This window comes from Anser brachyrhynchus, assembly GCF_964034855.1.
Source record: "Anser brachyrhynchus genome assembly, chromosome: 11".
NCBI lineage: Eukaryota > Metazoa > Chordata > Aves > Anseriformes > Anatidae > Anser > Anser brachyrhynchus.
In genome coordinates this window covers 7,081,733-7,105,484 of record NC_137706.1, presented here as the reverse complement: position 1 = coordinate 7,105,484, position 23,752 = coordinate 7,081,733, and the positions used below count along the sequence as shown (strand labels likewise).

Below are 23,752 nucleotides of genomic sequence, written 5' to 3'. Positions count from 1 at the left end.
AGGTGCTGTATCAGCTGCTTGCACACAATTAAACACCACGTTGAAAAGCCTGTACTGCTCTCAGTACAAATATTGTGATTTGACCTGCTCGGTGAGGCTGTGCTGCCAGCCGGAGCAGCCCAAGCACACAGCTTCAGCACCTTCTGCACAGGAGGCAATAGCCATGCAATAGAGCTGCATGTAACACGGCCTCTTCTGCACGAGGGATGTTCTTCAGCACCCTGCTCATGGCAGCTGTTAGTTCACTTTAAAATCAGGTAATGGACGAGGAGTTCATTACACCAAACCGCACGGGAGTGCCTAGGGAAGGCCGAGCAGACCGGGAGGTTTTCTGGTACCTGGCAGGGCACCTTTTTCCTATGTCGAAGCGCACTTGCCTGAAAGAGGTATCGTCTGAAATGTGCCTGCGTGGCCGCAAAGCGGAGGGGTCCTGCGATGCTTAACATGGAGGAGGGCATCCTCTGATGCGGCTCCAGCCGAAGCATTCAGCGGGGCCCAGGGGGACCGCGCTCCGGGGCTCCCCCCGGCAGCGGGGCCGGGGCTGCGCGCTCCGGGTGCCGCCGTGACCTTGCTTGGGGGGGGTCCCGGCCCCGACGGAGCCCGGGCTGCGGCGGCGCCCGCTGCTCCCTCGGCCCGCCGCGGGGCTCCGCCCGGGGCCGGCCCGCTGCCTGCCGCCCGGGGCCGGGGCCCGCCGCCCGCTGCCGCCCGGGGCCGTGGCGGAGGGCGGCGGGCGCGGGGAGCGCGGGGGGTGCGGGGGCGGGGGGTGCGCAGCTCTCGCTAGCGCTGCTTGTGGTCACAGCCAGGCACGCTCACATCCCATCTGGAGCACGCTCGCGTTTCTCCCTTCTGCTTCCCTACCATAGAGTCGCGCTGGAAACAGAAGATAGAGGGAGTGGAGGAGCTCGCCATCTCCAAGCGATCTACAGTGGGAAAAACATGGAGTCCGCTCCGGCAGCCCCCGATCCAGCAGCCAGCGAGCCGGGCAGCAGCGTCTCCGAGGCGGCCGCCGGCGCCAGGGACACCCCGGCGAGCCTGGAGCCGGCCCGGAAAAGCGATGCGCCGGCCGCCGGCCGCAGGCAGAGCTACTCCAGCAGCGGCAGCGGCAGCAGAGGTAGGGAGACCTGGGGGGGGGGGCCGGGGGAGTGGGAGCGGGGTGGGTGGGAAGAGGGAGAGGCGAGGGGGAAGAGGGGGCAAGGCAGCGCTCGGCTCCCCCGCTGCAGCGCCCGGGCTCGTCGCGGCCGCGCACGCGAGCGAGGCACGCTCCTGCCCCCGCAAAACCTCGCAAACTTTTCCAGCTCCTCGCAATTGCGGCGGGAGGAGGGACGGGCGCGCCGGGAGGACCGGCCGCTCCGCTCCGCTCCCTGCCCGCCGCGCCGGAGGGGCACCGCGCTCCGAAATTACATAATTTGATAAATATATAAAGCAACAGCCCGAGCGTCGGGCTCCGGGGGAACAAACTTTTAAAGCTGCAGTGTCCTTCCTCCCCGCTTTGCTCTCCCCTCACCCGGCTCCCCGTGACAGCTCCCCCGGCGCGCCGTGCCTCCTGCCGCCCGGCGGATGGAGCGGGAGCGGGGCCGGGGCGCGCTGCTGCCCGCTCCGTGCCCGCACCGCCCGCAGCTCGCCGCTGCTCCGGGGGGGCTCCCAACTTTGCCGAGGGGCCCCCGGCTGCAGCGCAGCGACCCCGCGGCGGAGCCCCCCCGGCCGTAGCGCTGGGCCCCCCCTTCCCGCAGGTCGCGTCTGGGGTCGAGCTGCGGTGCCCGGGGGCTCGGTGCGGGGGGTGCAGGGGAGCACGGGGGGGGACAAGCCCCGCTGCTCGTGCTCGCCCGTGGCTTGCGAAGCGCTGCCCCTGCTAGGGGCCAAGGCGCCGGGTGAGGGGGCGATGGACTTGGTGGGGGGGGGGAGCAAAGGCGAGCGGCCCCCCAGCGGTTGCCGGGGGGAGAGGGGCAACCGGCGGAGGTGGGGGGGAGTGTTGGGGTCGCCCCTCCCCGGCTGGAGGCTGGAACATGGCTGACCATGTGCTGCCGTGTGTTTGGCAGCGCCCCCCCTCCCGGCCACACCCCCCCCCTCCCCGCCGTCTTCCCACTGGGGGGGAACCGAGGGGGGGGGGCAGCCGGGGGCGCCCTTGGCCGCGAGGTGGGGGTGGGTCGTGGGGCGAGAGGGGCTGCGGCCCTCGCTCATTATGTAACGGGGTGCCCGCGGCGGGGGGGGCGCGGCGCCCGCAATGTGCCGGGGGGCGGCCGGGACCTTCCGGGGCGGCGTCACGCACCGCCCCCCCGAGCCCCCCCCGGCCCCCCCAGCCGGGCGGGCAGCTGCTGCCGGCGGGGTCCCGCGGCTCGCCCGGCGCCGCGTTACATAACACGGTGTGTGTGTGAGTGTGTGTGTGTATGGGAGCGGGGGGCTTCCCCCGGCCCCCCCAGCCGCCGGGGCCGTGCCGCCGGTGCCCCGCTGACCCCCAGGCCCCTCCTCCATCGGCGCTCGGCGAGCGGGGGGGGCCGAGCCCGCACGGCGCCGCGCTGCGTTATGTAACGGCCCGGCGGGGAGGGGGCACCGGCACCGGCACCGGGGGGAGGCGGCGCTCGGGGGTCCCGGGGCGCGGCGGTTCGCGGCCCCTCGCGGAGGACGTGGGGAGAGGAGCGCCGGGGGGGCGGCAAGCGGAATGTTTGGGTTTGTTCGGATGATGTCATGGAGTTGGCAGAAAACGCGAGTGTACTCCTAGAGTGCGAAGAGTAAGGAGAGCGGGGCTGGCGGTGGTTCTGGGCTAACGTTGCGTAAATCAGAGTATTGGAAATAAATTGACCTACACGCCACCGCCACGTGACTGTGCCGGCCTGGTATTTAAACCCCGAAGACACAAAACCGTGCGGGAAAGCATCGTAGTATTGACATCTCAGCCTCCCTGAAATCAGGACTCGATGGACGTGCAGTGTGGTCCCTAGAGGCTTGCAGCTTTTTTTTTTTTTTTCCACTCTTGAGATAGAATTGTAATTCTTTCATATGGTTCTGGATTTCTTCCGGCAACAGCATGACCTTATGCGTGACGAGTATAGGTAAATTTATTTTTAGAACAGCTGCATTGTAAGCTCATATGTTGAGCTGTGTATTGACGTGAAGAATTTACCTCTTTGGGTTGTGATTCTGCAATGTGTTCCAAGTTGGCAGATTTGGACTTTCGTGCAGTCAGTATGGAGGAGTAGTACAGTAAACACAAATACACCCGCACTCATCTGTCTATCTGTAAGAATCCTTGTTTGACTCAGCAACCTTTTGAAACAATAGAAATGTTTGTTTGTACCCTTTATTTTCATAGCTGCACCTGCTGCAAAGCAGCTTTGATACTTAACGATTTATAATAGCCAGCTTATCTAAAAGAAGAAAACAACACTGAAGAAAAAGCTATTGATGAAGAACAAATGGGGAAAGTTTGCCATAGACTAAATTCTTGAGTGCAGCTTTAGTTATGCTAGCATTTCAAAATACCTTATTCCTTGGTACACATGTATATTTGGAGTGCCACATCCTTAAGTATTTTGATTTTTATTTTGTTAAGATTATGCTCTTTTTGTCACAGTGTGTAATACTTAGCAGAAAGCAGAAATTCAGGAGTAATTAAAAGCACTGTTTGAACTAAGAATCGTTACCCGATTTATTTAGGGGATGGGAGCGTACTTGCATGTATGCCGGCATGCTTTGGGAAATTTCTTGTAGTCTGATACCAAAACTGGTCATTAGAAAGATGACAACACGCATGGAACAAGTGGGAAATTATTAGTAAAGCCCGTTTTTTTTTTCCCCCAAAAGGATATCGTTACTGTTAACATTGATTGTTAAGATTTCCCTAAGAGCCATCACAGTCCAGCAGGTTAAAATCTCAGTCTGTGTGTGTTTTTTGCCATAAGGGTTTGTAGTTTTCCATGGGAAGTAGCAAGGGTGCTTCTCTCACCTGCTATGACCCTGGACTGAGACTCTAGGTGCCATTTGTTACCCTTTGCAGGCTTTGATATCTGTGGAGTTCTCCCCATGCTGCAGTCTAAGGCTTCATGTTCTACTAGTCCACTTAAAAGTAGTCATAATTGAATAAGCTATGTTTTAATAGCGAGCTATTGTATCATAAAAAATGAAAAGTATGTAAAAAGCTTTTTAATCTGTTAAAAAAAATGCTCTGTTTTGGAGAGCTGAGCTCTTGGTCTCAGTCAATCAAGAGAGGACGTCTCATGGAAAAAAATTGAAAGGCAGCATTCGCAGTGGTGACAGATGCTAGGTTTACATATCTTTATGGTATCTGGTGTTTTCTAATAGAAAGCTGCAGCTGTGTAGGTACCTGTATTCTTTTTTCCTAGCTGTTGAACTGTTGTTCACTGTTTTCCAGCAATCTTATTGTTGTATTTGGAATTTAATGTCATATTTTCAGCCAAATTCTTTTTTTTTTTTTATTGGTAGATTGGGGTACTGGTCATGGTTTTTGCCTGTTTAATTTTAATTGGGATGATGCTCTACAAGTGGGGATGTGACTTTGTTAATAGTGATATTAGTAGGTTTGTTTTGTTCTTTTCTTTAAATATTCTACTGCTAGATTTTCTACCTTTCTGGGTTTAGACTATTTCACAGAGTATAGTTGTAAAAAAAAATTGATGCATCATTTTTGGGAGAGGTCTTTGTACAAATGTGGGTACGTTCTAGAGATTATTTAGGTTGCCTTTGTCATCATAGAGGGCCGTTCTTTGTGCACTACTGATTTAGTTATATTTTGGTGTATTATATGTACTATGAGTCCTTTAAAGGATGTCGATGTTTTAAGTACTTGTAGCATAGGAGCAATGATAGCAGCAGTATGTTGTTCTCTTAGGAACAGTGCAGCTCTCATTTCAATAAACCGTAACCTATTCTCTTATTTTATTTGCTTGAGAAACATCTCAGGAGCTCATAAACCAGTATGTAAATACTGTTATCATTCAACTAAATGCTGTGATTTTACTAAATAAAGAATGTGTTTTGTAATGGAGATTAACGGGCTGTGTGACAATTTCAGTTTTGGGTACAGCACTGTGTTTGAATGGAAAGGGCAATTTCAGCTTTGGGAGGTTGTGTGATTTTTCTTGTATTTGTTTTCTAAGCTACAAAAATGTGTATTGGGGAAAATCTGGAATGTCTCAATTGATCTCAGTGGATTTAATCTGAGAGTTATCCCAGTGAAAAAGAGAGGAGGAAAAAAAGCTAGTTTTAAATTATTGTGCTATCTATGTCTCCCTTGAAATCAATTCAGGTGTTGGTGATCCATTTTCTGCTGAAACGGTTTTGAAGAACAAGGTTTCAGTAGCATGCAGTTGTAGAAGACAAGATGTTAAAAATAAAAATATATATATATTTTGGGGTATATCTAAATGTGCTGCCAAGTCTGGCTGCTCTGTAGCTTAACGTTTGCTTACAGGCCATGTGTTTCCTTGCTTGTAAATGTGAAGCAGAGGGGCTTGTGGGCAGAGGCAGCAGCAGCCGGTGTCCCACAGTTGCGGAAGACAGAGGAAGGAGAGCGCTGGTCCCCGAGATTTCCCAGGGAGCTGTCAGAAGGGAGCAGTGCACTCGACTTAGGGCCCTCCCTCTCTGTGTTGAGTCAGCTGTGCCACCTCCTCAGCTGCCTGTCCCTCCCAGAGCCTTCTTCCTTCAGCTGCAGGCACCTGTGCCATCCAAGGCTCACTGCCATTTTAATTCCTCGGGCAGGATGGGGGGGGATCACTGACAGCTTCTTAAGTGGAGATGAATTTGTCACGGTACACTTACGCCTGGACCTGAGCTCCCTAGTGAGATTCTGTAGGTTTTCTGAATTTCTCTGGCATTGATAGAAATGCAAGTTCATACAACTAGGGCTGGGGAAGCATCACATCCACACTTCATATGCAGATTTCTGCTGTCCCGTTTTTCTTTTTCTTGTTCGTTTCTTTCAACTGTCTCCTCTTTCACCTATTGCTGTTGCAGTCTTTGTAGCCTTGATAATCACTTCTGGAAGCATATTTTACAGAGCTGTTGGTGTTAAGATTAAAATGTGTATCCACGGCTGGCAGCCAGTTCATGCCTCCTTAGCTGCACGGATCCTTGCAGATGCATGGAGAGGGGCTTGGCAGAGCACAGAGGCTGAATTCTTGCACTGTCACTAGATCCGTGTTACACAATTCATGTCATGAACTGAACTTCATTTGAAAGGTTGTTAGCTTTTTTGGCCTCACTGTTTTGACAGAAGGCTTTCTACATCTTTGCTGTTCTGACGATTGGAAGGCCTCTTCTAACTAAATGCATTTATGTTCAGTTAGTTCTCTTGCTTCTTTAAATATAGGTTATAAAATCTCCTTGGACTGAAAATGAGGAGAGGCTGGTGTTGTATTTTTTGATAGCTGAACCAACATACTTCTGTTCTCTGACTCATGGTTTAGTACTTGAGCTATCTGTTGTAGATAGTCTGTGCTGATAGAAACACAAGAATAGCTTGAGCTGTATGTTAGAATGGGTTAATCCTATACTTGCTTGAATGTAAAGGTTGTGAATTATTTTTCATACTGTTATCTGAAGACTCATCTAGGCATGTTTCATGCACAGCAACAACTGAGCTCGTCAGAGACTAAAGGTATTAGGGTGTGTACTCTTATGAAGAAATTGTGGGGCTTATTTTACGGCAGTTTAATCTTCTAGTTTAGCCTCATTGCACCATTCATTTGGAAGGATCCCCAGGTGTTTTAAACACTATCGGGAACCATTTTGCTTATTACTGAAATCCAGCCACTTCTAGTGTGGAATCTGACAGCTGCTTAATGGTGCTCAGCCATGCTAAGCAGATCAGAACAGAAAGTGAAGAATACCATACCTGATTGAAACACTCTGAGGGATTTTAGGTACAGATAATATAATTATCTACATTGGAATTGGGTCAAACAGCACTATTCCTGTAGAAAATTACTGGATATTTTCAGTGCCTGTCTATGGTCAAGAAAATGGTTTAAAATACCTGGAAATTGTACCCGCAGCAGTGAGATAGTCGAAGATCCTGCTGTTTACCATATTGTGATCACCAGTTGCAGTATTAGCAGTGTTTTCTACAGGTATTTCGATGCATATTAATTGTTTGGTCTGTGCTGGTATGGGAAATTTTACAGAACGGAGGAGAGAGCTGGGTGTTGCAGTTGTTCCTTTGTGAGGCAGATTTCTGTGCAGTTGCTTTCTTTAAAAAGTGCTGTCTGTATTCTGGGATGTGTCCGGATATTACTGAGGGTTTAAAAATGGTTAGAGAGGATCTGTTGCTGCTAGGCCAGTAATGCGTCAGGTGCATGCGTGTCACAGGCCTTCCTTTTGGAAAATCGGTGGCTATCTTCCAGTTGTCTTCAATTTCACTTTCCATACAGTCTTGCAAAATAGAATATAAACAGAAGATCTGAGGATGCGAAGGAACAAATGTTGAAATTCATGATCAAGTGATTGTATATAAATGCTCCAGTAATCATGACTGACTGCAGAGGCTTTCATTTGTAATTTAATCTAATAATTTCCGTGCATTTCTAAAGGAACACACTATGAAGCTAGCAACTCGTGAAAAATTGCTGTGCTGTTACAAACAGCATTTGAGCTGGCATTATAACAGCGTGATAGATAGATAGTGAGATGGAGAACAAAGTTAGCAGTTGAAACCGAGCTGAGAGAAATTGCTAGCAGAATGTGAGAAAGCAGAGCTGGATTATGATAACCTCCCTGGTAGAATCAAATTAAACCTTTTTAAAGGTTTTATTGATTTTAGTTTGTAGTTGTACTCTGTATTTACCTCACATGGGTACAGGAGATTAATGAGGCAGGTGTAGTGATCAAGGAGTGAAAAACTGTGGTGCTGCTGTTCTTTTTTAAATGTATCATTTTGTGCAGACTGTGGGATATTTACAGCATTAATTGACAATATGTCTGTCAGCTTCAGTCCTGCAACTGTTTAAATGGATTGAAAGTGCTTAATATACAACAGCAGTGGAAATGAAAACTCCCAAACTCCTCAAAGGGGGTTGAAGAAAGAGGTGCCCCCAGCCCCCCAATTCATTTCTAACTCACTTGAGCATGCTTAAACAATGTATGCTTGTCCCAATGTATGCTTGTCCAAAGAGACAATTTGCATGAAGAATGGTGAATGTTTGGCTGAGAAGGCTGTGGCTGGCTTTGAGAATACGGCTGAAAGAATGCAAAATGAAAGATCAGAAAAGAGGTAGACCATTTGGCATAACAGCTATCAAGTATACCTCCAATGCACTGCCAACTCCTCACATCTGAGAGAGGAATTTTTTTCCATAGTTATATAGAAGTGTATGCCATGTGTTTCTGAGCTACATGCATTTGCAGAACTGTAAACACCATGGGGAAAACTTAAATTATGTATTAGTAGAGCTTGACTTGACTGTTCTGGTACTGAAGCAAGGTCTGTTAGATACAGTCAAGGATAAAACCAAGGCCAAGGATTGTGAAATACAGATTATAGGTTTTATTTTCTTCCTGTCATGGAACTGTGAAAATACTTAAAGTAGGATTTCACCTCATAGTTTCTCTTCAGAGGTAGAGGTGGGAAAAATGTGTCTCCGTGAACTGATGGATGACTTTGCCAAAGGTCTCTATCAAATGCAAATTAGTTAGAGGGCTGTATTGTGTTGCATCTGTAACTAAGGGCGGAAAAGTAAGATTTGAACTATTACGTTTAAAGAAGTACTGAAATTTTATAAGACAAGCTACAATACAGCTTTTCTTAATACTGCACTTGAAGTCAAAAACTGTCAGTATAAAGCATCTTCTAAATCCTGTGTATATTAAAAAATAAAATAAAACCAATCTCAAAGAAACTGGGGCATAACAGAAATCCTTCCTCTCTTTGCATCATCCTTCATTTGTGTAATCTCAAGAGTAGTTTTATAGTCGTTTGTGTTGTGATTATAGAAGTTAGGAAGGGTCTTTTTCTGCCTGTGTTATTATCAGGTGGGCTTTTAAAAGTTCCATTGGAATGTGCTCTGAACTGTTAGCATCTGATGTTGAATCATAGTGTTTTTGAGACAATACACGTAGAAGTCTGTTAGCAAAAGCACAAGTGCAACTCTTTCCAGGGCTGATACTTGGAAGAATAGTAAATGAAAAATGTAGTGGTATTGTAATTTCAGTTGGTCTGTAGACTTCAAGAGTCTTTTAAAAACAAACCAGTAAGTCATTTCTAAAGATGTTCTCATTTAACACTCTTGATGTTTGCAGTGATGTATTATATTCTGCTAAAATCACATGTACTTTTAAAAACTGAAGTAACCTTATTTCCACGAACAACAATCTGCAAGAGATCAAATTAAGGTATGTTGTGTTAGCAGCTTGAAAACTACTCTTGGCTATTAAGAGTTCTGATCTGCTGGCAGAAGACTCGATCCTGTGACAGTCCCTATGTGTGTTTAATACCGAGCATCATGAATGATTCTGTTGATGTCAGTGATACTATTTAAATGTACAAAGCTGCATGTGTGTTAAGGATCAAGGGAGGACTGCTAGCAATGAAGAACTGCACTGTAAGGTTGCTGAAGAAAACTAGACTTTTAATACCAATGGACATGGCTTTGGAAAAGAGATGAATGAACTGTCGTTTTCAGGGTAGGTAGTACTGGGTGAGTAACTGTAGTTACTTCGGCAGATATATTATTCTGCTATAATTTTAGTTCCAGGATCATATTGCAGCTCCATCACTTGGGAATAATGTATATCCTCATTTAAGGACAGTTGTTAGGAGATGAGCAAGAATTTTCCTGTGTGCAGAACTAGAGTTGCACTTGTCTGTCATTGTATATGGAATGTGTTTGCTAAGAGTAGTAAAAGTTTGTAACTGGTGAAATCTTAGCTCTATTCCCACTAGAACAATCAAAAACGCTTTGCTGTGTCCTGCTAGAGAGTAGGAAGGAGGGAAAGGGGAACAAACCGTAAGGATTTAACTGTAGAAAATGTAGAAGCTGACAGTTGAGGTGACCTGGCTTACTGGTGTCCATATCAACTACTTTGGCTAGTTGTCAAAATCTGTTTATGCTAGCTTGGCTTCGTCCAACAGTGTGACTGTAACAGAGTTCTCTGCCTTTACCCCACCCCAGGCAAATTACGCTCTAGGACTTCACCTCTTTTTAGGGCTTCCTGGCTCTAGTTAGTGAGGAAATTGCAATTGATAATTGTGTTGACCTTAACACCCCACTGAAATTACAGCATCCTAGATATGCTCTGGTATGACTATTAGTGCTGTAGCCAAGGATATGCAAAAGATCAAGGGATGGTAATACTTATTTATTTTTAAAAGGGAAACAAAAATCTTTTGAAATTCCAGTTAGTCATTAATTTTCCACAGCAGCGACTGTATCTCTTAGAGGATAAAGCAGTTCAGTCTCTAAAATATTCAGTTTCGGTTCTCCGAAGAACACCCTCTCATACCACATTCACCTTAGAAGGGATAGGGACAAAATATTCTGGACAAAGCCAGGATCAGCTAGGTTTCCAAATAGCCAAAAACTTCCTTTTAGCAGGCTGTGTTTTGTCCCAGAGATGTGCTTCTCTGTTCTAGCAGTGTGCTGAAATGGTTGACTGGAGTTCAAGTCCCCCTTCCTGTTGTTTTCAGCCCAATTTAGAGGCTGTAGAAATGGCTTGTCACAGATCTCTGGAATTAGCAATTCCCTTCTGAATTTCTTCCGCGTATCCTTTCTCTCTTTCTCTTTCTCTTTTTTTTTTTTTTTTTTTCCACAGCGGAAGTTCAAAGCAGAATGTCTTCAGGGATTTGAGAGCAAATGATCACAAGTGTCTAGGTGGAGACTTGTGCCAATATACTCAAAATATTTTGTTGCATTGCTTTTGTCTGCACAGAGCAGAATGCATGCGGGAAGCAGACTTAACTCTGGAAGGACAGCAATAGAAAAATGCAAAAACAAACCCAGAAAGGAAGTAAGTGAAGCCAAAGGGGAGCTTGTAGTTTAGGGTAATGAACAGTAAAAGAAAGACGTGGTACTTAAAGAAGAAGTGTAATGAAAGGGCTCAAAGGAAAGATGACTGATTTAGAGAACAGCCTGAAAAATAACCCTAACATTTGGAAAAGGACTGGAGTAGGGGGAGAAGCTACAGTGCCTATTGAAGGGCAGAGGATTTTGTTGCATTATTGCCTCAGGACAATTCATAAATGAATATTCTGTGATCTTGTCTTTACTGTGGAATGTCATAAAACATTTTTTAGTGGACGATGGAGTCTGAAACAGTTGACTCAGATTTGCTTCAGCACCCTATTGTTCCCAATGAGCTCTGACTAAATGCTTTTGCCATAGATGTGCTAATGTGTTACACGAATTACTTGTCTTATGTCGGTGCTGTAAAATTAGAAGCCCTTCCCCACAGTGTGTTGAGCAGATTAAAATCCAAGCCTGTTTATATGGTCCAGGAAAGTGCAAATTATCTTAAAAATATTGTTATCTAACCAGGGGGATGCTGTGAGACGGTGGTATGAAGCAAATGCATTTTGTAACCTAGATGGTGAGATAAGTTTCCAGCTTCCCTTGATAAGGTTTGTATTGTTTTGATTTGCGCCGTATGTCAAAGGGAAGAGTTTGAGATTGGTAGATTCTACTAAGATACCTCTTGTGTTTGAAAATTAACTTCCCAGGCAGCTGTGCAGTTCCCTTTCCAAAATCTTTGCAGTGACTAAAGGGCTACATCTACCTTCTTGTAGGCAGTTCAGGGACAGATTTCTGGTGGTTGTGAAGACTGCTTAGCATCATATAAGAGGCTACTACTAGCTATTTTTTATAAGGAAGAAATCGTTTGAAGTAGTAGTTGTCTGATGGCTTTGCAGAGGTGTGTATGAAATTCAGGATTCATGTTACTCTCTTGAACTCCTGTCTTGTATAGCAGTCCCTCCTATCCCTCCCTCCCTTGTAGGTAGAATGTAGTGTAGTTGCAGTGGTATTTCACCTCTACTGACTTACTCTAATCTTAGTATCATCATGTTCCAAGACACTCTGTGATAACTGCTCTTCTACCCAGACGGTATTTGTCACGTAAAAAGTCTAAAGCTAGAATGAAATTACTGCAGACATGACGTGCTTAAGGTAAAAAGAGTATTTTACTGTGTTTGAGCAGCAGCTTAATTAGGAGATCCCATGCTATTGTTGGACTTGATGATCTCAGAGGTCTTTTCTAACCTAAATGATTCTATGATTCTACTGTAATATATATTTGGGAAGGGACAGAGTAATGATGTGACATCAGAGTGAGCATGGTACTTTTTGGACTCAGTTTCTATTTCTGTGATTTTCTTACTTATTTCTCTTATTTCCCTACACGGAAATAATAACCAAGATTGTATATTGCTATGTCAGTATAATGTGACTCCTTAGGGCCTCTCCAGATCATGATCAGGGTTGAGAAGTTGTGGAAATAGCTAATGGCTCCACTGCGTGGAGGTTTTGACTGAGACATATTGAGCTTCAGATCACAAGGACAGAAGAAAGGCAGGACGTACGTGAGAGATGGCCCCTCAGTTCCCCTGGCCGGGGAGTGGGTTAGCGGCACCCGGCTGATCAAGTGCCAGGGAATGCACATCCACACTTAACTTGTTAGATCCTGCTTCCTATAGGAAACATAGGAAGGGGTAAGTACAAGTCTGGCATTACTCTATTTGTTGGTGTCAGAGGAGGAAGAGGAAGTAAGAACTGTGCCTAAACCGTTTTCCTTCTTACTCTACATCTTCTAGTCTAGGTATCCTTTGGTAAGACTAGCTCCACGCAGCTGTGTGTCCCTGGGCTATCCGCGTGCTTTGGTGGTCCAGGAGATGCAAAACGTGTGCTCTGTCACTGATACTGTAGTGAAAGCTACTGGTGTGTGTGTGCAGTTATGCCAGCAGAAGGGAGATTTTTTCAGTTTGTGTTCAGGGGAAGAGTTTAACTATGTCAGCATAAAAATGTTTTGTTTCATAAAAACTGTCGAGATAGCCATGCTGGAGACAGTGAGGGCTGGGGAGGAACGGGACTCCTCTGTTGCAGCTGTATCAGCAGAAGCTGTGCTGTGTGGATGGTGCTTAACAACCTTCAAGGGAACCTGGAGAATCTCCTGCTTAGCTCTTAACTGGCAGTTAAACTGCTACTGGGCAGTGAAATTACACGGTTTATCTTGTATGAAAGACTTCAGATCCCCTTGTAAATTATACGCTGAAGTTTTCGGGTGATCTAAGAAAATAGGTTTTGATACATTATGTAACTAATGATATTAAAACTTCATAAGAAACAGATAAATAGCTTTCTATAGTGGGCGAGGGGGAGAAAGGTCCTTCTTTTGGTATAAATTCTTACCTGCTTTTATGAACGTATTTGCAGCGTATTTGACAAGACCAGCACAGGGAAACGTGGGGTTGAGTTGATCTCATGCAGAGTCTGATTTTTGCAACCACATTTAAGTATAAATGCAAGCAGTTGAGTTTTTTTTTTGTGTAATGCTGACATTTCTATGTGATATTTCTCCCAGAAAAGTAAATATTTCTCTGTTACTGCTTTCCAGTATAATGTTTTCTGTGTAAACACACAGCTTTTGGTTTGCATTTCTTTTCAATTTTTCCAGTCTGTTTTGTTTTAAGCATAGAGATTTGAAACTGCTGGACATTACTAAGAACAAAGTGTTAGACATGAAACAAGAACAAAAAGGGGAGTAATTAAGGCTTTCTTAAAATTAAGGCATTTGATATTTTTATTACCTTTAAATATGGCAGTTCAAATTTAAGGCATACTTTAGATTAAAACATGACAAAGCTTTTGTGTGTGGCTTCCACCAGCCTTTATAAGGACTAAGCAGTCTGCTTGCCTGCTTTTAGACAAATTAGAAGTAATTTGTCTTCTAATGTGCGGGTAATAGTACTATGGCAGTCATTCAGTTTTGCAGACTCAGGTGGACTTCTAGCATTGTGGAACAGTTTATAATACATTGTAAAAACATGTTACTCGAGGGACTGCCGGAATAGATAGCCTCTTGATGTTTTCCATAAGAAAGAGCAAGTTGAAAGAAAAATAAAGAAATTCCTTTTCAGTGTCACAGTGGTTATAAATTTGTTTTCTGTTGCTGGTGAAATTTGCTTGTGCATGTTGCAAATGAGGTGTCTGTTCCTTAGGACTTGTTTAATGCTTTGTGGTGGAACTGTGGAAGATGGAGTGCAGATGTCGTGATGCATGTCACTGAATGTTGCACTTACTTGCCTGGATGCAGGTGTCCACAGTCACTGTGTCAGGGGAGGGTAGAGTTCAGACAAATTCATAGTGTAGGTTTGTGCACTGGAGGAGGTGATTCAGTTCTGTGTGTTGGGTAAGAGTTCTTATAGGGGCAATTGAGTTATCAAGGGAAAAAAGTCTTTTAGAAGCACTTACAAACAAGCATAAATTGTTTGAATTCTTAGTAGCAGTATTTCATGTGATTTATGTGATCAAATCTGTGCCTAAAAAGAAATGGGAAGGGATGACACGGCCTCAAAACTTTTTCTAGAGGTATGTTTTCCTTTGGACACAGGGACCCCCCCATCCCCCCAAGTTCACCCACAGCATGTGTGAAGTGACTGCAGTCACTGCATGGCCACATCTGACGTGTTACAGCTGGGAGCAGATACCAGTCAGTGTCTCATGGCTCAGCACTGTTAGGGGATGAGAGGGTGTTGGGAGGGCTCTGGTTTGATGGTGGCCACATCAGTCGTTACTGCAGATTCTGAGCTTAAAATGGAAGTGTTTGCTCAATACATGCTATCAGCCATCAGAGACTGTTCAATCCCAGTGGATTTTCAGATTCAGGATGCGAAGAGCATTGAAACACTGTTTGTTACGTAACTTCAGATCCCTAATATGTGGTTGTTTTATGGCTAAGGATTAAGGGCAGGTTTTGTCCAAAGAGACTTTCAGGAGCTGGATATATCCAAAATATCATTAATGAACTTTTCTACTTTTTATTACCATGTCTTGCTGATGCAGATGTTACTGTTAAAATTAGTAAGGAAGGCTGGTATTTAATCTGAAGTTAATACAAAGTCAAATTAAGTGAAGCAAAGGAGCCCAAGGTCACTGTTGTAGGCCTTAAAGAAAAAAGCTGATGCCTGCTTTTTGGTTTGTGTCTTCAGGGACCATTGCAGAAGACCTGTATTTGACAGACTTCAGACTAAAGGAGTTTTATCGGAGTGCTTTATAGTGAAAGTAGTAGCTAGTAAAATGGAGCTAGAAATGATGGGCCTCTCCAGGGGTCTTCTGTCGCATTGGGAAAATACAGCAGATACATTATCAATAAATTCAGAGTAGCATATTCTGGATGCAACATCATCTGTACATGTTCAGTGAGAAGGGAGGAAATATCGCTTTACAGAAGAGGTACACATTCGCTTGCAGCAGTTGACAGGTGGATTTGCTGTCAGAGAACTAATGGTGAGATTCTTATGGGAGAAACAAGCTGGAAGTCTTTCCTCAGAGTACGAGAGAACTGATAGAAATATAAAACTAAAAGAAAACCCTACAGGTTTCTGTTGCCTCCTTCCTCGTTTTGAACTTAAGTTAGATGAACAAATTTGGAATAGCGTTGATGTCGGCTGTCTGACTGGGGAGGACAGGAGGTTGGTGTACACTTGGGAATTTGGAGAAGAGATGGAATCCCAAGCGTCGACAGGTTATGGACTTCTCTCATACCAAAACCCAAAGCAGTAATTAATATAAAAGAGTATTGCAATGTGCATAATGCACCACATACTTCAAACAGAAATCAAATACAACAATAAAAAAAGGAACTTTTCCTTCAGAACCGCCCCCCCCAATAACAGATCCCAAATTTAATCTTAATCTGAAGAGCTCACATAGAGGTGTCACTCAGACCCTGTTAATAACTCTCCATTACTTCCCATCGCTGTTCTGTCAGTTGGTTTTCAGCCACTGATTCTTCATGATTGTGTCAGCTATACTGAAGACCCCTTTTTATTCAGCTCTAAGAGAATGTTTCAGGTTTCTGTTAACTGTCTAGTTTCTGCATCTTTCCTGGGTTTACTAATGCTCTGAACTAAAATTCCCATTTTAGGAGTAGAAACAGTTCCTGAAATGGCATTTCCTTACCTTCTCAATATATACATGTTGTCCTTTAGAAGTGGCATATACTGCTTCCCAAGAGACTAGGGAAGCTTGCGCTGTTATTTCTGTTTGAATCTTGCTAATGCAAGTGTTGCCAGGTATTGTCTATTAAATCTGCAGTGAAACGATGTTAATTTCTTCTGTTCTGGAGGGTGGAAAGAAGCAGCAGGTTTTACTCTTAGTATTTATGAGACCCAAATGGGCATGGAAGTAACTTTCTTAACACTAGAGTTTTCTAAAAATATTCTTATGTATGTTCATATTAGTAGCTTGCTCAAGCTTCTGTTTCTGAGCTAAGCAGGTTTTGAAAGAGCTTTCTTTCCAACATGAAGACAGTAGGAGCTGCTGGATATTAAAATTTAAGTGAAATATTTCTATCTCTAGAGGAAAGTTGCATCTTCAGGAAAAAATGAACATCATCGAGTTAGACTTGATGATCCTTCTAGATCCATTCCATCTCGGGATTTTCAATGATTCGATGATCTTGATTGATAGTGACACCTGCTGTATTTGCTTTCAGTGTATATTTGGGAAAAGCCATCTCCCCTTTATGGGTGTGTGTGATTTTTGAAATCTGTGATCCATTTGAATGTAAGCTTTTAATCATTGGGATCAGTAAGATATTTCTAAATTTAAGATGAAATGTCAGTTAGGAAGGTGGAGATGCCAAGCTAGAATTACAGTGTTATTAGCTAGCCAGTAATATGTCCTGAATATGAAGGTTTCATTGAAAGCATTTAATAAGTTTTATAAAGCAATTCTAAAACAGCGAAGGAAGGTTTTAGAGAACAGCAAATGCAAGGGATGTGGTGTCCCATTAGCAGAGATCATCTCCCAGGTTGTTTTTTTTAATTGACAAAATTATAACAAATGATGGACTGCTGAGATCAACATGTTGTAATGACCAATTAATGGAAACAAGATGATGATTTTGTTTCAGAAAATTGATGTGGTGAGCAACTGGAACAGATGCAGGTATGCTTATAAATTGCTAAATTGATGCATTGAAGTACTGCTTCTGAAAGATGAACAGCTGGGAAAGAGTTTGAGGAAGTGTCGTTTTTTGAGGTAGATAAATACTGATAACCACAGTAACAAAAATAATGTTTGAGTATTACATGGCTTATATGCTTTGTGTGTTGAAATTAAAATGGAATTGAGGTCTCCTTCCACTGAGGACTAATAAACTGTTTCATTTCTCTTCTGTTGGAGTAATTTAGTTCTACTATTTTTGCTTTCTCTCATCTGTGCTGCTTGTGTTTCAGCCTTCTCAGTATCTCACCTGTAGGTATTTCTCATTTATTCCTTATATATCTTATTCCTCATTTATAGCAAAGACTCTTTTTCAGGGTGAGTAAACTTTGTGACAGCTTAATGAAATTTATCTTTTGCTTGTTGCTGTCCTAACAACCTTCCTTCTGGCTAGATAAATTTAAGCTCCAGTCTTTCAGAAGACATTTTTGTGTACAGGTTTGACAAGTAATGTTAGCTGTTTCCTGAAAACAAGCTAAGATTATGGACTTAGCAGTATTTACTACCAATTCTGAATATGAAAGAGACAGTATCTAGTACTCACTGGGGAAAGAGCCCCTGTTACAACTAGTGCTTGGATAAAGTAAGCTGCTAGCCCAGCCACACTTCAAGAGGTATGATGACCAGAGTTTATTATGTTTGCCATGAGGCTGATTGCTAATGCTTTTGCTTTGTTTTTCTACTCTTTGTAAGACTCAACCTGAGGGAAAGAAATGGTTTTAATAAGGCTCTGAAACCTAATTGCTTAGATTAGCTGAGAGCAGACTGTAGAGCACTGCTGGTGTAGTCTACATTGTATGTCCTAGGCTTGGTAGAAATGGCAATAAACATATGCAGAGGCTTAAATGGCTCTCTGAATGTTTCCTGCATAATCCTTCACTTTTAAATGAATCTATTTACACTTTGTAAAAAGTAAAAGTTGTGCCAGATTTCTGTTTGCTTTTGATGTAATGCTGGATATGCGATCAGTGTTGCGGCATGAGAGTCACGGAATACAAGTAATAGTCTTATCCAAACAACCAAAACCAAACTCATGGGCTCCTAAAGGGCAAAAAGAACAGAACTGAAATTTAAAACGGAAAGTAGTTGCTCAGATAATATATAAACCATCAAAACTATAACATTGTAATGCACATAAAAGTAATTTTTTTGAGGGGGGGAATTTTGACCATTACACGTTAATTTGCTTTAAATGATATAGTAATAGCTATAGCATAAAAATTAATGAATGTAGACTCTGTTTCTTCCCCAGACAGCCTAATGTACAGAATCGTGAAGAACTTGTATCTTTCACAGCAGATAAGGCTGCCAGTTTCTAACCTAAGGTATAAAAAGTCACTCTCGCTGAGAGTGATTAGTGCTCTTTAATGTAGATCTGACAAGTAAGAGTAGGTATATTCTGCTGCCTGCATGAGAAGATTTCCCCTTGATCCTTTTGGGGAGGTTGTGTTTGTGTCAATGAAATTAAATAGTTCTGGCAGAAATGCAGAAAAATCCTAGTGATACCGTGAGTAGGTATTGTCCCTGGAAGCATAATTCTTGAAGAGCAAGTGAAAGTTGCTGCTTGGGCTGGGGAAAGGAGTATGAAAATATTGTTTGTGTGATGTCTGATTAATTAAGAAAATGCATAACATGGGTTGGAAAAGAGCAGAAGATGGGAGAAGCCCTGTCCTGAGGGGCTTCCAAGGTCTGGAAACCAGATGAGTGAGTTTCTGTACTCTACGGGTTTTGAGATTTGCTTCAAGTATTTGATGTTGATAGTAGTTACTTTAAGCTGCGGTGAAATTGGATGGGTGCTGACTTGGAAATGCCTTATTGTGTCGCAAATCCAATAACAAAAGCAATTTGGTGGAAGATGCTTACCTAGTTTGCTTAAAGTCTAACTTCACAGCTTTTCTGATGTGCAGTTACTTCGCAGTGGCTATGAAGCTTCAGCCATTTTCCTTGCAAACCAGCAAGTTAGGTCTGTTATCTATCCTCATCAGGTTTCTCTTTCGTAGTTGTCTGAAAAGCATTAGAAGGGAAGGGGCAGGTCTCCAAGGTTGATAAGAAGCCTTATTGTGTTTCAATTTCCACAGTGATAGCTACCATAGGGTGTTCTAATGCTGCTCGTCTTCAGGTATGCAGCATTGATACCTCCTACTCATCCAAAATATAGAATGTGAGGTAGTCGGCTCACACAGGATTGATCAAAAAATAGAGAGGTGTTTGCACAGTAAGTTAATTCTTCAAAATGTCCCTTATTTCCTAACATAAAGAAGTGGGTGTTTTTAGGGGAAAATACAGAAAGATAAAACTTCTGAAGGCTGATGTCCAAATAAAGTCAGGGAATCACCCTCAGTGTACCTCTTTCTCTCCTTTAAACTACAACAGTTCCATAAGGGAAGCCCAGTGTTTCAGGGTGTACAGCAAATTCAGATATCTACACCGTGGGTGTTTAAAGGTACAAGTGGGAAAGGAATGCATCTCATAAGCATGGTATACAGGTAAGAATTAGAAGTGGTAAGTTTATTTGGGGTGTACTTTCCCCGACTGACAGATTTTAGGGCAAAGGTAAACTGAGAGCAATTGACTTTTATCGACTTGTGACTTCTAGACAAGATTTTAAAAAGTTAATTGTTGTGAGTTTGAGCATTGCATTTCTGTGTATTTAAATGGCAGAATTTTCCAACTGCTGAGTGTGGCTGTCAGCCCAGTGAAGCTGAACATGATTTTACTGTCAGTGATGCAGTCCTATGTACATGCTAATGCAGGAAGAGTCCTTCCTTTCTTAAGACTGTTGCATTCCTTGTGGCCTTAATGCAGCAACTGGGAAAGTCACTCGTAATTCATTGTGAGAAAAAGAAGTCAGAACTGTGTGTTGGAGAATAGGTGGCCCATTGCAGCTAGACTGGTTCAGATCTAATGCAATTATTGTTATAAACTGACACTTCTTCCAATTCCTTTTATTTTAGCACTACATAATGTTCTTCATCTTCATGTAATTTGTCTGCCACTGGTTGGGAAATACTTCAGATTGAATGAAGTGGAAAGATGCTTCTTGTTCTATGTATGCTATATTTGATTTTTTTATGGGTGACTCCTGGACCTAAATGTCACGTGCATTTATGAAGCTGCTGTATGAATCTACGCATTGCACAGTAGAGGGTAGAATTTGGCCTTTTATAGCACTATATTATAGTAAAACAAATAGGAATTCTCATGAAATTGTCGTAATACATACTGTGTTCTAAAAGCTGAAAATCTTGATTTGATTTCAGTAATTTCAAGTTTCACCTTTTATTTACACAGGCCAGTGTCAGTGCTGTCATCATTGCCCCCTCACCTCCCAGCAATGTCCCTTTAAGTGCTGCTCTCTGACTCCCAAAGAATCAGTGGCTTTACTCCAGAAACATTAGTGGATCAGTGGACTTTGAAGATTAGTAGGTCACGACCAGGTACAAAATGGATGTTGTAAAACCCAGGCTCTTGTATTTGCTTGAATCTTTCCTCAAAAATGAGAAGGGTTAGCTTTGAACAACAGACCTCTTTGAATGGATTAATTCCTTGTGTATTTCAAAGAGCTGAGAATATGCTGAAGAAACTACAAATGTGGAATTAATTTTCAGTGACTTGAGAATTCAGCTAGCTGACAAATCGTTCTCTTAGATAAGCCAGGATGGTGAGGATGGAAGTAAGGCAGTGAAAACCTGAAGAGGAGAGCTGTAAATGTAGTTAAGGTTTTGCTTTTCTGCTTTCCTACCTTGTCCTGCAAATGGAGATGCACAGAAGTGGCTGCCTTACAGTCACATTTTTCTCATTTCAAGGCTTTGTTTTCTGTGCAAGACTGGATGGTTAACTACTCTTAGAGTGTCAAATCACGATAAGTATGGCAAATTTGTGTCTCTTGCTGAGCTGAACTAATCTGTAACTGTCCAGTATTCAGCTACAGCCCCTGAAATGGTCCTTCTAGGCTTTGTAGAGAAGCTTAACTAGATCCAAGTAGCTTTTGAAGGTCTCTCCAGTGGTTGTATTCCATACATACGTTATTTCACCTGCTAATACATAGAAATGATGGGATTTAAAAGGGTTGAAGGTTTGATGTGGCAGATAAGCATGAACACAGAGAGAATTCCAAGTGGATTTTGTTTCGTTTCAATAAACTGACCATAGAATGTTTTCATTCCTTTACCTTTTTTTCCCCCTTACCCCCAAGGTTGTCTTCTTCATATTCCCTTTCTTTCTTGCTCTTTCACAGGGATTTCAACTTTAGGTATGTTTCCCCTCCCACCACTATTTTCTAATCCATGGTTTTGGTCATGTCTGACAGAAGGACAGATGTTTCACAGATAATGACGTATCTGCAAGTTCTCTGAGAACAGGCCTACAGAAGAGACTTAATTACATGCAATTAAAAGAAAGCACCTATTAGACACTAGAGAATCCATATAGAGGAATGGATTTAAAAGTGATTCCTCTGCAGAAAAAAAATGCAAGTGGAGTTTGTAATTGATAATGATGTGCATCAAATCCCTGTAAAATCTTTTAATGGTGCCAGGCTCTTTGCTATGTGTCAGGCTGCATTTGTGATGGAGCCTCATTAACATTAGTTGGCAAATCTGGTTCTTCATCCATTGGCTTTCTAATCTAAAATGCATCACATTCTTTTCCTACTGCAGCTAGAAATGCTACTGATCTACAACAACCATGTGAGTCTTGTATATCTATTAGTAAATTACCTGACCAGGCCAGACCCATGTTACTGTTGGGAACTGAAAGAAAATCTCCCCTAGGGCAATATTATCTGCTTTCTTCTCTTCTAGGATATTGCTTCTTTTTATTTTTATGCTGCGGTATAACATGGGAACCTGTATTTGGATCAGCAGATCCATGGAAGTTGGTATTTTGGGGGCTTGCTGTATGGATTTAATCTGTTGTGAAATTTTTTTTTTGTTGTTTTACTACAGTTGTTACTAAATTCATTTTGTGGGCTTTCCCTCATGCCTATTGTAAGGGAAAAGAATTTCCTCTGTAGTTGCAAGGTGTGCCTTGAATTTTTAGGGCCATTGACAGTTTAATTCGGGAACGATCTAATTAGGGATCCAGAGAACTGGATTCAATGTATCCTAAAGTATTGACTGTCCTGAGAGATGCTCTGGCAGATGGTTGGTTCAAAGTGAGTTTACCTTGGGCTCAGTTTCTTTAGACTGACAGCTTTTTTTACTCAATTAAATGAGACAACTGTCAAAAGAACAGACTCTGAGTTGATGCAAATAACTATGCGGCACAGATAAAGCTTGAATGTGTTCCTTGAGTCAGCTGAAACTGTCAGGTGCTTTGAGTAACTAGTTCAGCCAGCCAAAAAGGCACACTGGCAAGTAAAAGAAAAGGTTGAAGGGGTGCCTAAAAATAAAACAACTCCCAGGTTTTTGCTATCTTTTTTCATTGACTTCAGTTTTTGTCACATGCCAATATAGGATGCTGGAAACTGTTCTTTGCTCTCACTCTTGTCTTCATTTAAGTAAGGAATTCTCGTTATGTTCTAATTATCCTCTGAAGTTGGTTTGTTGTTAGTGTGCCCAAAGTCTTTAGGCTACAAAAGCATGAAAATAATGAGTTATTATGATAGAGCTGTCAGTCCCCAGACTAGCTGTCCTTTGCTCTGAGATTTTTAGCTGTCTGCAAATAAATTAATTTTTTTTTATCCTTGGCAATTTAAAAATCCATCTGTGAAGCTTATAGCTAAAATTCAGTGTGTGTTCTTTATCCTCTTGACCCCTCCAATAAGAAGTAAAGTAGCTCTTCCTGGGGGTGACCTCACCGAGCAGGTAAAACCCATTGTTTCTCTTACCCGTCTGTTCAGTCACTGCAACTTCCATTTCCTCATGAATTAGGAGGTCTAGTGGACTTAGTGGAGTAATGAGGCCCTGATAACGTTATGCTGCCACTTGGATGGTGTCTTCTCTGCACCAGGATTTGCCCAAGGTGAGTTAGGAAACTGGTGAAAGAGTAGACAAAGTATTCTCATGCGCGAAGCAGAAGCCCCTCGTCTGCTGCTAACCTGGAAAGGATTTGTTGACATTTTAAGAACCTGGACATAACTGTGAAATAAGAACAGATAACACGGAAGGGGGAAAAACAAACAAACCAAACAAAAAACAACGCTGGGGCTTACTGTGGAGAAAGTTGTGATATTTGGGTACCTGCTGCTGTGTTTTGAAATGCAGAGGGCTCAAAAGGAAGCCAGTTAAAAACTTTACTGCATTTTAACTGAGAAAAGGGCACAAGTAAAAAATAAACAATTTTCCCTTTGAAATTTCCCTGTTCACGAAGAGGAGTGGGGCAAGGCAGGAGCAGCATCCATCTGATGAAAAAAGCACATTAACTGCTATGTGACATCATGCAGCTTCTGTGAAGCTTTTTGTTACGCCCTCAAATATGGCCTCATGGGAGACTCCTATTTTCCATTGTCTAAGATTATTAGAAATGTTAACAAACTTGTGTTATTTAAACTTTGATGAAGTGGGCAGAAAGTCCCTTGTGAGAGAGCTGTGTTTGATTCTCAGAGTATCTAACGCAAAGACAGGGGCATCCATTAACATGTTGTT

The 23,752-nt window shown here is 43.0% G+C and overlaps 1 protein-coding gene across 5 annotated transcripts in view; it reads left to right on the top strand.

The window, feature by feature from the left end:
- The window catches only part of RORA (RAR related orphan receptor A), a 432,323-nt gene that overhangs the window by 55,530 nt on the left and 353,041 nt on the right, over positions 1 to 23,752 (top strand). For all 5 annotated transcript variants that reach the window (XM_080608115.1, XM_080608114.1, XM_080608116.1 and 2 more), the window contains exon 6: positions 864 to 1,111. In XM_080608115.1, coding sequence (XP_080464241.1) covers positions 864 to 1,111 — 248 coding nt within the window. The remainder of the gene's footprint in view (positions 1 to 863; positions 1,112 to 23,752) is intronic.